This window comes from Perca flavescens, chromosome 23 (genome assembly GCF_004354835.1).
Source record: "Perca flavescens isolate YP-PL-M2 chromosome 23, PFLA_1.0, whole genome shotgun sequence".
NCBI classification, from domain to species: Eukaryota; Metazoa; Chordata; class Actinopteri; order Perciformes; family Percidae; genus Perca; species Perca flavescens.
Window position 1 is genome coordinate 16,522,575 of NC_041353.1, and position 17,273 is coordinate 16,539,847.

At 39.4% G+C, this 17,273-nt stretch overlaps 2 protein-coding genes across 8 annotated transcripts; one reads left to right on the forward strand and one right to left on the reverse strand.

The window, feature by feature from the left end:
- Positions 1 to 913: 913 nt before the first annotated feature.
- On the reverse strand, positions 914 to 14,265 carry trim24 (tripartite motif containing 24). Of its 4 annotated transcripts, none has more exons than XM_028570361.1 (20): positions 14,178 to 14,265; positions 13,474 to 13,776; positions 12,875 to 12,993; positions 12,608 to 12,755; positions 11,968 to 12,100; positions 11,667 to 11,783; positions 11,128 to 11,242; positions 10,875 to 11,021; positions 10,543 to 10,657; positions 9,283 to 9,422; positions 8,829 to 9,092; positions 8,166 to 8,288; positions 7,874 to 8,021; positions 7,685 to 7,742; positions 6,984 to 7,110; positions 5,581 to 5,882; positions 4,581 to 4,692; positions 3,777 to 3,851; positions 3,185 to 3,346; positions 914 to 2,662 (listed from the first exon to the last, which is right to left on the reverse strand). In XM_028570361.1, exons 2-20 carry the CDS (start codon positions 13,745 to 13,747, stop codon positions 2,093 to 2,095), a joined length of 3,249 nt encoding a protein of 1,082 aa, XP_028426162.1. In that variant the 5' UTR covers positions 13,748 to 13,776; positions 14,178 to 14,265; the 3' UTR covers positions 914 to 2,092. The 4 variants fall into 4 exon arrangements, with proteins under 4 accessions (XP_028426162.1, XP_028426161.1, XP_028426163.1 ...); XM_028570360.1 differs by having other exon boundaries at positions 14,117 to 14,231; XM_028570362.1 differs by having other exon boundaries at positions 11,968 to 12,097; positions 13,474 to 14,231.
- On the forward strand, positions 13,475 to 16,978 carry LOC114549980 (3-oxo-5-beta-steroid 4-dehydrogenase). Of its 4 annotated transcripts, none has more exons than XM_028570365.1 (10): positions 13,475 to 13,572; positions 14,416 to 14,684; positions 14,863 to 15,030; positions 15,140 to 15,256; positions 15,389 to 15,466; positions 15,770 to 15,892; positions 16,069 to 16,178; positions 16,334 to 16,499; positions 16,628 to 16,710; positions 16,790 to 16,978. In XM_028570365.1, exons 2-10 carry the CDS (start codon positions 14,586 to 14,588, stop codon positions 16,830 to 16,832), a joined length of 987 nt encoding a protein of 328 aa, XP_028426166.1. In that variant the 5' UTR covers positions 13,475 to 13,572; positions 14,416 to 14,585; the 3' UTR covers positions 16,833 to 16,978. The 4 variants fall into 4 exon arrangements, with proteins under 4 accessions (XP_028426166.1, XP_028426167.1, XP_028426165.1 ...); XM_028570366.1 differs by having other exon boundaries at positions 13,478 to 13,640; positions 14,398 to 14,684; XM_028570364.1 differs by having other exon boundaries at positions 13,478 to 13,640.
- The last annotated feature ends 295 nt before the right edge of the window (positions 16,979 to 17,273 follow it).

Here is a 17,273-nt window from a genome sequence, read left to right on the forward strand (position 1 = left end):
TTGTCCCCGATGGGTGACAATAAAATCAAAGTAGATGTGGCCTGAGTGGAAGACAAATAACACAGTTTTTTTTTTAATAAAAGTCGGGGTTAACACTTTACAATAAGGTCGTAAACAAAAACATAGGTAGTTAATGATTAGTTACTGTTTTTGAAAGAGTAACGAATGATTAGTTAATGATTACTTACTGATTGACTGTGATTCAAGCACTTTTGTGAATATCATTATTAAAATATATTATGAGAATCATCCTGTATCATGTCTATTATTTTTATTACTATAAATCCCATGAACAGATTTCCTAATGACCCATTAATACAGTAACACACACACACACACAGTCTATCAGTAACTAATCATTAACTAACCAGTAGTTCCTCATTCGTTACGCATTCAAAAAACACTAACTAGCAGTCTGTTTAACAGTAACTAATCAATAGTGCTTGAATCACAGTCAATCAGTAAGTAATCAACTAATCATTCGTTACTCTTTCAAAAAACAGTAACTACGCTTCGGAAAAACTAATCATTAACTACCTATTTTTTGTGTAGCCTACCTTATTGTGAAGTCGGTTTAAAAAAAGTGTAAAACTGAAAAGGTAAAAGAAAAATGAAAGTTATTCTGGCCTATAAAGTGTCCAAACTCCTTCAGTGATGTTTTTTTCCGATTTTATAATGCTTAGGTTTTTGAAAGAGGTTTGGTTGCAATTGACTAGATTAGAACTCCTAAGGTGTAAAATGATCAAGTAATTCATAATGAAGCAAAGTTAGAGGGCAAGTATTAGAAAATGAGCATAACTTGTCAGGGATCAGAACCACCTTTTTTTTTCAGGTTGCATCATTTCACATTTTCTCAAAAAAACTAAAACAAAAAACACAATATAAAGGGGACAATAATGGGAGAAAGCACAAGTCAGATCTACATGTAACCCTGTTTATTACAAATATTGTAAAAGCAGGTTTCATGTTCAACATTGTTTGCAGAGTTCATTAGCAGGTCCTGTGTATCCTCAATAAATAACAAAAGCAATAATATTAGACACAATTATCTATGTTGAAAATGAAGCGTCAGTTTTTGATTAATTCTTTTCACCTCAAGTGACATGATGGCCATACAGACATGTTCAGTTTATTCAATCTATGTCAAAAATGTTTTGTTTTTTGATAATTGCACAATTTCAAAACGTTCAGTGAGGGAAACCAGCTCAAACAATAAGGTTTAGGCCTAATCTCATGTAAAAAATAAAAAAATAATAATAATAATAAAAAATGAATCATGCTGCAGAAGGACAAGGACACAATATGGAGAACACACTGTTGTCAGGGGCGGATGATGAGAAACTGATAATTGTGTCTCCGCGTTATCTCAGACTGATAAAAGTAAAGTCAACAAAGTCGGAAGAATTGTTATCCTGATAAAAAAAACAACAACCAGGCTGCCATTATAATAAAACATTGCTGGGATTTGGGGGATAAGAAGCTTCAAACTGGCAACACAGAAATTAAACCACAATAGTGGCAATTAATTTTCGTTCTCATACAACCAAGCAGCATAATCTTTTAAAATGTCAGGTCTTTTTATATATAATGGCCCTATATGTTAGATACAAAGCATTAATACAATACTAATCAAATAAAAAATACTATTGCAATAAAACATGATTTTTTTTTTTTGATGTGCCAAATGGCTATTTAAGACATCTTGCATGCATTACTAACCAAACAAGTTTTTTTTCTTATTTTGATGATGACAACTCATAGATGATCCTATCGACAAAGACGATCTTAAGTGTGCTTTTCAGTGTCGCCGTCAAAGAAAATAACTTTCAGTTACGGTAAAATGTTAACCTCTGTCCAGCAAAAAAAACAAAAACGCTTATTTACTCCTTTCGTTGTGCATCTACAGCATGACCGCTACTATACAAGTCTATTCAGTAAAGCAGAACCCCTTTTATCTATTGCAAATGTAACATGTATATTACAACGACACAAAGTTGTCTGATTGCAGCAAATGTCGGTCCCCACTGGGGCCACTTCTGTGGAAGACTGAAATCATCCATCCTTTCTACAGTTTCTCTCGGTTGTAATCCATCTATCCCTCCTCCTCTTTGGCTGTGTCTGCAGGAGCTGACTCCTTCTCCTGGGTTTCAGCTGGATCCGCGGGCGTGTCGGTAGGGAGCTGAGGGCTCTCCTCTTTTGGGGAGCTGGGGGCTACTTTGTCTTTTATTTCACTATCGGAAGCTGGGGAGCTTTGCAGCTCCTTCTCAGGAGTCTCCTCGTCCTGCTTTGCCTCCTCTGTGGGGGGCACGTCGCCTTCCACGGCTGCTACCTTTTCATCCGCCGTCTTTTCACTCGTATCAATCACCTTCTCCTCTGTTTCCGACTTTTTTTCCTCTGCCGGGACTGCCGCTTCTTCCAGAGGCGGCAAGTCCTCTTCCACAGGCGGGATTCCGTTTTCCGCAGGGCTTTGTGGTTTATCGTCTTCAATGGGGGCCATGCCTTCGTCCATCATCTCTTCCTCTTCATCTATCTCGTCCTCCAAAGGAGGGATCATCTGCTCTTCCCTCCCTCCCGGGAAGACCCTATCTGGGTAGACTAGTTTCAACTGTTCCTCAAAGTAGTCCTCCAAGTACAAGCCTGCACTCCCCACTTCTGAGGTCGCCTGTACAATCAGTGCACAGAAACGTTAGCTTCGAGAAAGCACCTGCAAATGATTGTTAAGTAGTATGTGCCAATACACCAAACATGTGTGATACAGTAAGTAAAGAAATGCCACTGGGTAATTCACATTATGGCATTAGGCATTACTATATTACAATCATTTTAAGGATAACTGGTTAACATCTACAACAGGTCTACACTTAGAACGGACCCACCGCGGTGACGTTTTTGGTGGAGCTGTTCGTTTAATAGTCGACTCTGAAGAAAGCAAACATTTTGACAATAAACTACATCAACACAACAGTATGTGGAGTTAAACTGGACGGGCCCAATAACCTCGGAATAGTTGCACTTGTTAAATTGCAATGTGAGCAGCAGGATAATTTAAAAAGGCAACTTCGACTAAATTTTTTGTACAGCCCTATTTCTGATACCGTGGTGGCAGAAATTTTGCCATGGTGGGCCGCCACTACAAAATCAACATAGAGGAAACATTGTATATTGTATATAAAGTGATGTTTACCTTGTAGTACTTTGCACAGTTGAAAAATATGAGGCGGACGTCTGCGACAAACTCATCCGGACTACTATAGCATTCACCTTCCTGCGACTTGGACTCCAGTTTCTTCTTGACTATCGAGAGATCCATCGGAGTCTTGATCAGCTCTTTGTACCTTTTTGTCTCCTAAATTAGAAAAAAAGTCAACGTTAAGCCCCTAATATAACTGATTGACTAACTGAAAAATGAATAGCCACTTTCAAACACAGGTTTTATACTAAAACACAACTACAACTCAATGTGATGGCTGATAAGACTTCACAAATGTATTAGTTTCTGGTGGCAAGTTAACCCTTTCCAATTAGGATTTAAAATAACTATCAAAGTACAAATTTGCTCACATTGTAGTTAACAATTTCTCCACTCAAAACAATGTAGTAGTCCCTTTTCTTAAGTGATTAAAATGACATCCACTAATTTTTTCCTTTCTAAATAAAATAGAATACTATTTATATTTATTTATAGATTTTTTACTCGTCTACCTACTTCCAACACAAAGTGTTAGCAACAGCACAGCTTTTACTTTATTGACAAAATACATAACAGAGTAGCTTACTGATGGAGTAGCAGGCTGCTGGAAGTCAGTGCTGAAGTCATTGCAGAACAGACGTAGCAGCAGCCTCTCACACCTCTGCATGTATAAAAATAAAAGGAAACATTAGATCAGACATTTAACTGGCCATGCTATGTAGGGATGCATGATATTATCGACTCAATATCGTTATCGCGATATCACGCTGCGCAATATTATATCAAAAGTGTCGCAATAAGTATGCAATATTTTGTGGAGCGCTGCGTCCCATCAGTTGGCTGTATGGCTTAGTTGTGTTTGATTTAGAGCCCGCTTGAAACGCTATAATGAGCATCATTTCATTGGCCAGTTACCGTGCCACTTTCACATGTTAGTGCACGTCAGCGCACGGGTCCACTATGTGACAAACCTATGGAGCGTACCACGTGTGTGCATATTTCGACAGAGTGACAGTGTAAGTGAAGAAATAGATAGAGACAACCAAACGGAAAACAAATCAGAGAAGCGAAAGAAAAGTTGTGTCCTGTTCTCTTTATTCATTTATATATTTTATTCTGTCCAACCAGTAAAACATGTCCTGTTCTGTAGACATGGTCCTTATTTATTTATTCATGTTGGACCAGTCCAATATGACCGTCAGTTGAAATAAACCTTGGGTTTATTCAAGAAAACTTGATTTAATTAAAAAAAATATCAAAATTAATATTGATATCGCAATATTCATGGATGGGAGACAGTGAGAAGAATGACTGCGAAAACACAACGATCAGGTTTAGGCGCTGAAGAATATCCTGCGCAGAAATGTGAATAACAGCTGAGTGAGCATACCCTTCTTTCAAGAGGGGGGCATCCTTCAGAGACGGGGTCATCCTTGCCGTCACAGTCGTACGTCATCTCAGGAGAGGCGAGGTCTCGGCAGAGCGAACAGAACCACGCCCCGCTGCAGAGAGACATCAGGGACAGGAGAAGCTGTCAGGACAGACGCATGGAGTGGCTGACTACTGCCGAATATGACCCAAACCTGTACTGTCTGTCCCTGCTGTCAGGGCCGACTGCACAGAGCAGCCAGGGTTAGTCGTTACAAAGACCTGGAGAACAGGCTGTCATCAGAATACTTTTCTCTTTTTTTCTTTATTAAATGAGTACATACATACTGTATACTATTATACATGATTGCAAACATGACTGACACATTATAACCAGGTGTAGTAATGTTTGAGTTTTACTACAAGAAATAGAAGAACTGCATCATGAATAGGCTCATAAATGTTTTTTTTTTTTGTTGTTGGTTAAATACTTTCCCTAATTTGTTGAGCATGCTTTTCAGATGTACCACCACTCAGTAACAAAACCTTCAGTATCACAAAGTAATATCGCAGCTGCATTAAAATATAATTTAAAAAACTAATATTCATACTATCATAAAAACACACTCGTCAGATTAGACCACACAAGGACACCATTGGCAATATGCTCAAGGATCTCAGGATCAAAATGTTCAAGGCAAAGGAAGAGTGGACCCCAAGTGGACCACCACAATATGCTCTACAAGCAATGTTGATAGAATGGGCTAATTAATAACACAAACATTTCGTGTTAGATTGTTTTAAATTACAGAGAAAGATTAAAATGTTGGGTGTGCCAATTATTACAGCAGTTATGACGCTATTCTCCAACTTTGGTTTGGAAAAACTAGGATAAAATAATAATAATAAAAAAAAAAATGTAGACATACACAGTAGTCTTCACATGTACTTATGTGTCAAACAGCATTATGATGATCCATTGTGCTACCATAGCATTGAGACAATGACAATCTGTCTCTCACCTGGGAGACTCATTGAGAGCGGGAATGTGGCAGGCCAGATGAAAGACTTTGGGACACTTGTCGCAACAGAGCAGCTCCCCTCCGTTCTGACAGACGGCGCACCAGTCCTCATTAGGATCTTCCTCCGGCTCCGCTCTCTTTTCGGACTCTGGCTGTGCTGCGGGCTGCGGACGCTGCTCCTTCCCAGACTCCGATCCGGGGACGGGGACTGGGACTGACACTGACACCTTTAGCTGCTGCCGAGGCTTTGACTGAGCCCCGGTGCTGCTGTCCGGCAGGCTGGACCCTACGCTGGACTGCACCTGTAGGCAAAGGAAAAGTGGGATGTACTGTATGCAGTTAGATACAATGACTAGGAGAAGAAGAAGAAAAAAAAAAAACAGACAGTGGGGAAGTGAGCATTTTAAATTTTGTCTACATGCGACATTTCGAAACAAAATGCTAAATTTACTAAGACATTCTGCACTTAAGTAACTTAGGGCTGGCCGATAATTCAATAGGATAATTTATCGCCTTTCAATGGAATCCTATGGTGATGAAATCATATACAGAGATATTGTGATAACAATGTCGTCATCTAAGTTGATAACAAGCACATACTGACTCCCATTTCTCAGAAAATCCGATGTGAAATACTTTGAGGGAATATCATTTGAAGATTGCGGTTTTCTTTTTACGTCACACTATACATTACCCCTCAGTTGAAAGTGATTAACAAACTGGACTCCAACTGGAAACCTTCCAGTTAAAAGATTCTCCAACTTTAAGCTCCATTACCCCAGAAATACAATACATGCATACAGCTCTGGACTGGGTCCTCTCTGCATTAATGTGAACAGGTCCACTTGGAACCTAAATGTTGGTTCAAATAAATTGTGAGCAGTGTTGTCAACACCAGTGTGCAGGGTTTTGTATTCATTCCTTCATTCAGCTTTATTGTTGAACTCCGGCGTGCCTACACCCAAGACTTGTTTATGGGAATACCTTATTGTAGTTAAATCAAACTATTGTCTTAATCTGATTTCTCTGTATTTGTGTGCATGCATGTAAACATAGTCAGTGTATAGTTGGGGGGGGGGAAAAAATTCTCTTTACTTTCACTTGAAACTGTTTGTTAATTTTGCACTTTGCAAGTTCTTAATAAAATGAGAAAATACTCAGTACATTTCATTTGTTAAGTATTTAATTTACACAGTAGTATACAAAAATAGGCTTTACCATGTGGTTATTTCATATAGACTATTTATTTATTGAAATTCCAGAAAACATTCTCTGTCGTGATAGATAGATATATCAATATATATAAAACACTGTATATTATTGAGATATGAAATGACCTACATCGAGATAGAAGATTTTGGCCGTATGGCCCAGCCCTAATGTAAACCCAGTGATTCTCTTACAAATCGAACTTCATCCTCATCCTCTGGCTCGTCTTTGATGACGATGACGGGCCCCGGGGACGACCTTCTCCGTCGCTTTGCTGAGGGGGCAGATGGAGGCTCAGAAGTCTGCCTCCAGGACGTCGTCCTTCAACAAACAGATTGCCAGTGAGATTAGAAGGGGAGATTGTGACCATGATAAAATGAAAAAAAAAAACACTGGCCTTGTTTCATGCATTGCTTTGGAAGATCAGATTGTGTTTGTCCTCCGAATCACTTGAATATACATATTAGTTACATAGTGACAGCTTAGTAAAAACATAAAAATAAGTGTCACATAGGGTCCATGTAAGATATATTAACTAAGAAAGATATTTGAGGGAGCAAACTATACTGTAGGCTAAAACAAGGGAGTGGAGTGTAAGACTCAAGTGCTGATTACACACAACTGCTGTCAAAACATGACAGGATGTAAAGTAATTTCAGTGTTGTGCGTAGGCTTCTAATCACATATTAAAAGCAGCAAGTAGCACTTCCCATGGGTCTATCTAGTTAACAAGCACATATTCAAAACATAAAGGAAAAAGATTAGTCCTAATCTGTTCCAGAGACAGGGAACAGAGGCTAAATGTTCAACATATTTGAACACTCAATCACAAAAAATTAACTAATGGAAGAAGGGAGGAACTGTGATGAGGACTGATTTTAGGATCTTTTCTTACCCTGTGCTTCTGTCTGAAGAAGATGGTTTGGCCATCGGGGATTTCTGCCTTACTTGAACTTGAGAGAAGATGAAATTAAAAATTGTTTAGGTGTGGAAAGCCACGATGAAAAGATTACATTTAAAAATGTATTTTCACACAGGATAGGAACTTTCAAGGCTGCTGGTGGAGCACAGCAGTGATAATGACCTGCTATGTGATTAAATGTGCTTGTTTTGTCCGCAGGTGCTGAAGCTAGACTTGGAGCAAAGCTGGGTTTGGGAATAGAGATGGTGATGGAGGGGACAGATCCACCAGCCTCACTCCTCTTCAGGAAGGAGGACTCTGTTGGGCCCCGCTTTGGGAAATAAAAACAAAACAGGGTGTAATTAAATGCTTCATAAAAGTTACACAAAACCAAAACAAACAGTACTTTCTCTCTGTGGAAATGTGTTAGACTGGAGACCTCGTAGGTCCCTCTCCATTCTCCTCTCGTACCAACCTGATGCAGTGACATCTGTGTAGCTGCTCCGGCAGAGAGAGGCTGTGGGTAGCGAGACGTACCCTGCAACACATCCATGGGTTTAGGAGGGAAGCTAGAGCTTTGGATCAGATCTCTCAGAGACTAGATGTAGAAGAAAGTCGAAGTTGAAAGAATAGTTTAGGATTTCACAAAGCAAGTTGAGAATGAACTATCAAGTCACTCTGATTTGATTGACTGGAAACAATAGGCGTAAAGACGTAACTAAAACCACTTCTGCTTTTATTTACCAGTGAAACATTTAGTCCAAGACATAGCTGGAGGATAAAATCCTGAGATAGGGAACGGTGGTATCTACAAGCTGAAAAGGATCCGATATGATCTAGTAGATAAACAAACTTGAATTAACCCACTCTTGAGGCAGAAGATAAAAGTTTTATCAAAACCGCTCAAACTATATTTACGTCAACGAAACCTCATGTGATTAAAAAAACAAGCGGGCTGAAGACAACACCAGCATCGGGAACTTGGTGCTTTACGCAGTCTTTCTGGTATTTGACACTGATAAGCACCGTTTACAAAAACTTTTACACGTGACAGGCCATGTTTGGCATTCAGAAATACAGTTCATTCCTCACACAGGGACACATTCTCTTTAATATCTTTCTTCATGCTCTAACTTACCTGAGCAGCTGGGTATCCTGTGTTGTGAAGCATGGATGATGTGGGGCTTCTAGTGTTGGGGTGGGAGCTTCCGTATCTGCGTCCTGGCTGTCCCAAGCCTTGGGACGGGGACGACCCACCGTGGATGGGTCTAGGTGCGGGTGGAGGGCCGGGAGGTCCTGGAGGGCCGGTGGGTCCTGGGGGTCCAGGGAGCCTGACATTTTGGTACCAGGACCAATGGCTAGGAGGAGGCTGCCTGTGGGGCTGCTGGGAAAGCTTGTCCACCTTGAACAGAGGAATAAGAGATGACTATCAATGAAATAAAAGAAAAGTATTTAGTATGGGTAACAGTAGTGAGCTAGAGGAAGATTTAACAAATTTGAGCACAACAGTGGCTTTGTGTTTTTAGGCTCCTCTGTCTCTGTCACACATTAACTTGTCAGGGAGAAACTACTGACTGGGATGAAAGTCCTACCTGTAGCTGGAGCTGAGCCAGCGTGTTCTGTCGCTGCTGAGCTGAGACTGAGAGAGCTCCAGCGGGTGCCTCTGGTCTGGGACCGGCCTGGTGGTTGGTGATGGGCGGCCGGCCCGGACCCCTTTCTACAACCAGAGAACCTGAAGAGAATAAGCAAACAATCAAGAAATAAATCAGAAATTGTATCCCAGTCCTCTGGTTGGAGGGAGTACTACCTAAACAATGTTGTTGCCACTTCAGCTAAAAGAGCAGTCCGCCATTGTCAGACTCGGACAGTTAGAAAATGATCAAAATCAATGCAGCAGAACTATATAGAGATATCGCTTTTCTTTATTCCACACTTTTTTTTTTTTTTTTTCATCAAAACCTGGCATCTACAATACCCACAATGCAACTCAAACGGCGACAATTTGTCCAGATATTTGAGTGTGTTATGCTAGTGCACTAGTAGATGCTAATATAGCCGGGAGCTGCTAGCCTCAAGCAGGAGATGAGTAGCTGGCTACATAGGTCTTTTAACCTGACGTCTTCTTAACTCCACAGCACCAGATACATTTTTTATTTTTTCAAGATTTGTTTTGGCCATTTTTGGGCTGCGTCGAGGAATAAACCTCCTTGTATGGGTGCCCGTTTTACCAACTGAGCTATCCGGGCGCCCTTATTTTTCATTTTCAAACTTGTAGTCTTGAGCTACAACCAAAGCTGACTCACATGACATCACTAAAGTAAATATATCAGCGGAATGGAGAATTCATACAGGTGTCCAGCCTCTCATACATTAATGCTCCTGTTTAAGACTACTGTCCGCAACCTGACATTCCCCATCAAAGAAATTCATAAATGCAGTTAAACAAAAAAAGAAAGAAGCTAGTGGAGAATAGAAGATTATATAAAGTGAAAATATAAGATTAAGAAAAATGTTCCCCACGTGTCTTTATCTTCTTTGTCTTTATAACCTTTATTTTGTTTGTCAAAGTGGAAACTATTTTGCGAGACAATGGATCAATATCCATGTTGTTGTGTGACGTATAAAACAGAATTATTAATTATGACATTGATGTCCGAGAAAATCTATTGATCCCGTGAGAAAAGTCATTAAGTTATTGGTTTTTTTTTTTTTTAATATCAGCATCCTAAATTCGAAGAAATCGTGACAGCTGCGGGAAAATAAACTGCACACCACTTCTAGAATCGGTTAGCAATGAAAAATCGTTGCTGTTTGACTTATAATGTAAGTTTCTAAGTAAGTGTATATCTTACCAAGGTCTACATTTGTGGCCCAGAAACCAGAGCGACACTGAAAGCGCACAGAACTCTGAGGGACAATGGAGGGATTACAGCTTGCTCTCATCAGGTAATGGATCTGAAAAAGGATCTAGAAGACAAAAAGACAGGGAAATTTCAAAGGCTTACCCAACGTTATAAAAGTATTGTAGGGCTTTGTCAAATTATTATTTTAATTATTTATGTATTTATTCAGTTTTTTTATTTACTACATTTACTAAAACAACAGAAAGTACATGTAACAATTACACTGATTGAAATATTACAAAGTATTTTTAAAGTGCTGTTTGATGTTAAAAGCCACTCACCAGTCTCTTGCAGTACAGGAGGGCTGTTCCACTATGGCTGGCTGTAGCCCATTTGGTAAAGCTGATGACATGGTCCAGGTGCCTGGTCAGACAGTTGACGTCCTCTTGCTGCTTTCTTAAACCCAGCTCATGGTCCTTAGTCAGAGCCTAGGGGTAAATGTGTGCATGAATTGTCAGAAGAAAAAAAGAAGAAGTCATTTTAAATGTCATATTTACCTTTGAAAAGTCATTAAACAATGCAGATTAAACATACTTCAAGCTGGTTAACCAGGATCTTTCCCTTCCTGTTGATCTCCATAATCAAGTTACAGATAGACTTCTTTATTTCATTAGTGACAGCCTTCCGATTTTCTTCAACTTGCTGGAGTCTGTGAAAATAAATGTAATATCATGTCCATGATAAAAAAACCTAAGTCTGGAAAAATATACAGTAATTTGTAAAGGTTCACTACCAGGCGTTTTTCGCGGTGGCACGATTACATACAAAGTCAATGCAAAGACACAATTAGATGCTGATTGGCGGTGTGCAGTGGGAATGGTGCAACACGAATGACGCAAAATTTGCAGCATTTGCGTGAGCTGAAATATTTTAACACTGGCGTGAATAAGGCAAATGCGAGTAAATACAAATGATCACAATATGATCCTGCGACCAAACTCACGCAATCAAACTCATGTGATTATAGCGACACAAATATTTGATTCTCATGATTGTGGACACACCATGAGTATTTCATGAGAATCAAATCGTCCAAATTATAATGCAAACAAATACATATAGGAGAACTTTACCCAGTGCTGATACAGCTGGACATTTCCTCAATGGCCTTTCTTTTTTCTTGCAACTGCTGCGTCATGTTCTCCAGATACTGTTTGTGGTTCCTGTATGCATCCTCCAAAAACTGGTAGCTGGACACAAAGAATATGCTTTGATTTTAATGATTTGATAACCTGTTCATTGTGTTTTGGTCCAATTAAATTTAGTCTATCACTAATAAAACTTTGAATAATATGACTGATATAACTTTTACTAATACTAAAATGGATTTTACATGAAGACACACGATCAGCCTATCAAGGGAACTCAGCCTACTTGTGATCCTTGTGCTTAAGCAGCTGACAGTCCCGACAGGTGAGTCGGTCACACGTCTCACAAAACAGCTTCAGTGGCTCCTGCTTGTGGATGTCACAAAACACAGGCTTCTGTGTGGACATACCTAATGCTTCTGGGACAACAGAATTAAGAAACATAGACAAATGTCAAGTCAGCTTATGTCACCCTAGATGTTTGCTCAGTTTTATACCTATACCATCATCATCATGACATCTTGCCAGAACAGTAATCGAAACTATAGAAAAACTGTCACAGCTGTCAGCGTCTTTTCTGAACAGCTGCCAACAGCTGCCACGCCCTCTCTTCACTTGTTGAACAACCTAATGGCTAACTGTGTCTTGTGTATTCATTACATATAAACATACAAACATATACATATATATATATATATACATATATATATATATATATATATATATATATATATATATATATATATATATATATATATATTTATACAACACTTGAATATTATGTATATATACATAATATTCAAGTGTTTTACCACTTAAGTACAATATGTACCATGCATAATCACTACAGCGCAGCATACAACATTTAAATGGATAATCTAATTACAGAGAAACTGCTTTTTCCTGCTGCGTACGACACACACTACCTGGAGACATCTCCTCCTTCTGGCGTATGGTGTGATCCCTGGTGAACTTGACTCTTTGGTGCGCCTCAATACATGTCACACACAGAAACTCCACACACTCCACGCAGTAACCTGTTGCCTCGGTGTTGTCCTCGCAGCTCATACACACCTTTCGAAGACAAAAATAAAGACCAAATGAAAAAGCAGCACTGTAGTCTTGGGAGAGTGGTGTCTTACAAACAAACTGTTGTGAGACAAACGGCTCAGGATGGGAAAGTGAAGACCGACCTGGCTGGTTTTCTCCACGGTGCTGCTCGGCACCTCAGCAGAGTCTTTGACAAAGAAATTATCCAACATGTCTATCTCCCAGCATTCCTGTCTGCATACTGGACATCGAATGGCACCCACTGGAGCAAGAGACCAGGTACAATATTAAAGGTGTCAGCTCAAAACTACCTACATGCCTTTATTGTTTAGAACAAACACAGAGCTGGGGGACATGAGACTAGAAATCACCTTGGACTTTAATAAGATATTAATACACAGAGATGGGCGAACAACAGTTATACTATTGACTTAGTAATTTGAGACTAGGGTGTTAGTTACACAACATCTGTCTGGCGTGTGAGGATTCTGTCAGTCAACAGAATTTATCACAAAGCTGTTGTCATATTATATCAATGTCAAAAAAGATCTTGAGATTTTGTATTGTTCACATCATCTAGCCCCACTAATGGGTTGCACAATCAAAAATGAAATAACTTAACTAACGATAACGTTACATGTATCTGCTGGCTAGCCCAACCTGCTTCAGTTCTATAAAGAGCTTTTATGTACTGCACATCAATCACAACTCTATCAGAGTTGCTACAATACACTATTCTCACGTGATTTGTTGTGGTCGAGTTGGCCTTGTGAGTCACGCCTCGGATCAGCACTCCTGAAGGGGGCCGGGAGACATCTCTTGCAGAAAGAGTGAAGACACGGTAGGAGTTTGGGCTCTCGGTTGTGGAAGCTCAACTTGCAGATAGGACAAGTGTCCATGAGCCCGAAGGTACCTTGCTGTTTCAGCCTCTCTTCCTCGGCTGGCAAACTTTCTGCCTCGTTTTCCACGATAATTACAATGTCGTCGTTATCAACATTTTCGACATTTTCATCCATTTTTTTCGGCTGCTTCCCGATCAATCAATCTAGCGTTGCGATTGGAAACAAAGGAGAGCCTATAATTTCCCTGACTTAACAAGCCCGATAGGGAATATAAATAGTAACAGTATGCATTACAACATTAACGGCACGGTCATTTCATCCTAAAAGATGATTTATTAAACTGTGCGATAACAGTTTCAGTTGAAGTGTAACTGTTAATTGGTTCCGTTTTGGAAGCTAACTAAATTAGCAACGTAGCCTATTTTAATGGCAAATATACCAGAGACAATAAATGATTAAGTCCCCGGTTTGTGGCGTTTCCTATTTAAACAGGCGAATGATAACAACACACAGTCACTTGTGGATTAAAATTATGCTACATACATAGTATTTTGAAGCTCATATGTCCATGGCGACTTGTGCATTCTTTGCTCAAAACACATACCATATTTTACCCAGACGGCACTGCGGTGTTTTTAAAGCTACAGTGTCCTGTAGAGGCCACAACACACTCTGTAGAAGGCAAATTGAAATTTGACATTTTCAACCAATGGTCATTAACCTATGCTATATGTTGAGCCCAAAAGTTAAAATGCTAATCATGAACTCTCCTTGATTCACGTGAGAATGTTAGATACTGTTGTTTTATCTGTAAGATATTGTAGTCTTATCACTCTCTCCAGTTATTTGCCAGTTTGAGTGGGAGGATGCTCTTTCTACCTGGGAGGAGTCATTGCTGTGGGCAAAGTGCAGTAGGACATTGACTGTGTCAACGTCTACCATTTGGCATATATAACCTGGGTCCTTAAATAAAGACACAAACAGCAGCACTCGGAAAGTGACTGACACTTTGATGAGCATGGACTTCACAGCTGAGAATCACTCCATTCCTCTGAGTGATGGAAACAGCATACCTTTGATAGGACTGGGAACTTATGGGGATCCCCGCAGGGTAAGACACAGTATTTAGCCAGATTGCTTATAGGACAGACATTTATAATGTACCTGCAAGTCACAAAAACAATTTCACTTGACACTGACTTTGCTTCAAAAATATTATTTACTCTCAAGCTGTGTGTGTGTGTGTGTGTGTGTGTGTGTGTGTGTGTGTGTGTGTGTGTTTTTGATAGACCCCTAAAGGAACTACATATGAATCAGTCAAAGTGGCTATTGAAACAGGGTACAGACACCTTGACGGGGCTTTGGTCTATTTCAATGAACATGAGGTGGGACAAGCTATAAGGGAGAAAATTGCAGATGGAACTGTGAAAAGAGAGGACATATTTTACTGTGGAAAGGTTTGCAAAGTTTGCTTCTTTGTGTGAGTGTCTGGAAATAGCTATTATGTTCTGACTAGTGCTGCTTTGCAACAACTATAATTCCCTTTCGTCTGCACTGCTTATGCAGTTGTGGAACACATTCCATCCCCCGGGATTGGTTCGACCTGCTTTGGAGAAAACGTTGAAGACATTACAGCTGGATTACGTCGACCTCTATATTGTAGAAATGCCCACAGCCTTCAAGGTAATCATGTATTCAATGCCACATTAAAAAGATACCTGTTGAAATTGTTGAAACAGCAATACATTTTCATTTGATCAATACTAATAGCTGTGAATTATTGCCAAAATCACTGAATATTATTATTTTTTTAAGCCAGGAGATACATATTACCCCAGAGATGAGAATGGGAAGTACATTTATCACCAAACAGATCTCTGTGCGACATGGAAGGTGAGACATGTTAATCATTTATGGAGAACACTATCTATAACTTAACACGTATTTATGAAAATTAACTATGCCTTTTTTTTTTTTTTTTTTAAGTCTACAAATTCACGGTCATTCACAACCTGTTAAATCCAGATGTACTGCCTATAGGTCAATGACACATGTAGAAAGAGATAAGTAACACTGGTTAATGTGCTCAATGTCAGGAACCTAACCCATGGCCATATTGTGTGCCATAAAACTTTTTTTTTGTTTCAAAGTCTAATTTGTTGCCTTCTGGTTGTGCTCTTTTTCCATTTTGGACAGGCTTTGGAGGCTTGCAAAGATGCTGGGCTGATAAAATCTCTTGGAGTATCCAACTTCAACAAGAGACAACTGGAGTTGATCCTTAACAAACCTGGGCTGAAACACAAGCCTGTGTCAAACCAGGTACAGAGGTTAATAATACACCTATGGCAGAACAGTGCGTTCTATTTATGTACCAAACCAGTGCGACTTGGTACATAAATACTGAATAACACAGCAAACAAGTCTCACAAAGACAAATTAAGTATATCTTCAGCAACTAACAAACATTATTTGTGCTTTTTTTTTTTTAAACGCAGGTTGAATGCCATCCATATTTCACTCAGCCAAAGTTGCTCGAGTTCTGCCAGCAGAATGATATTGTGATTGTGGGATACAGCCCTTTGGGGACATCTAGAGATGCATCCTGGTATGAGAGAGAAATGCATATTGAGTCACATCGCATTAAGTTCATAACTGAGTCTTCTGCGTTCATATGACCTTTCACTAATAAAGTAGGCATTTAACTGTGAAAATGCAATGTGCGGTGTCATAGTAAAATCAATTTCACAATCATTTCAACAGGGTGAACCTAAAATGCCCCCCGTTGTTGGAAGATGAGCTACTGGCATCAATTGCTAAAAAGTATAACAAGACCACCGCCCAGGTGGCCTTGAGGTTCAACGTGCAGAGAGGAGTGGTGGTCATCCCGAAGAGCTTCAACCATGTTCGCATAAAGGAGAACTTTCAGGTTTGTTTGTATGGCATCAGTTAAGACAGACATTCAGCATACTGGGTATAGCCTGCAAAAGATCATCTTAAAAAACAGGAAATATAATATGAAATTTGTTGCGATCGGTCTGTTTTTTAAAACTGCAGATATTCGACTTCTCTCTTTCTGAGACTGAGATGAAGGCAATTGAGGGATTGAACAAGAATACTCGTTTTGTGGAACTTCTCATGTGAGTATACTGTGCGAGTCATGTTCTGTTCCTGTAATAAATAAATAGTAATTACTATTTCTCTTAATTGACTCAACAGGTGGTCTGATCACCCAGAGTATCCATTTCATGATGACTACTAGATGCCATAGATGTCAAGACTTCAGCTAAATTGGATCAAATAAGCTGGCTTGTTCACTTTGTTGCTTTTACAACGTTTTGTGCCTTTACTTAAATAATTTCTATAGCACTATTATTGTACATTTTATGAAATAAATACTTGTATCGATTAAAGCCACTTTATTAAAACAGACCAGATTTCTTTATTCATATTTTTTCATTACAAGCCCCTGTGATTGATTTAAAGACAAATGGAAAACACAGTTCTCAGCCTCACTTTTTAGGCAAACGCAGCAAGCTTGATCACGTATTCGGCCGATGTTGAACATACTTGACCCGTCTTTGCAGCGAACTCCTGTATACATAATGCTTTATGGTGCCGTGGGACAAGTTGGAGTTAGAGAAAGTGTACAAGAAGTAGTACAAAAAGGCGATATTTTCAAAAGGTAGATAGCTACATAGTT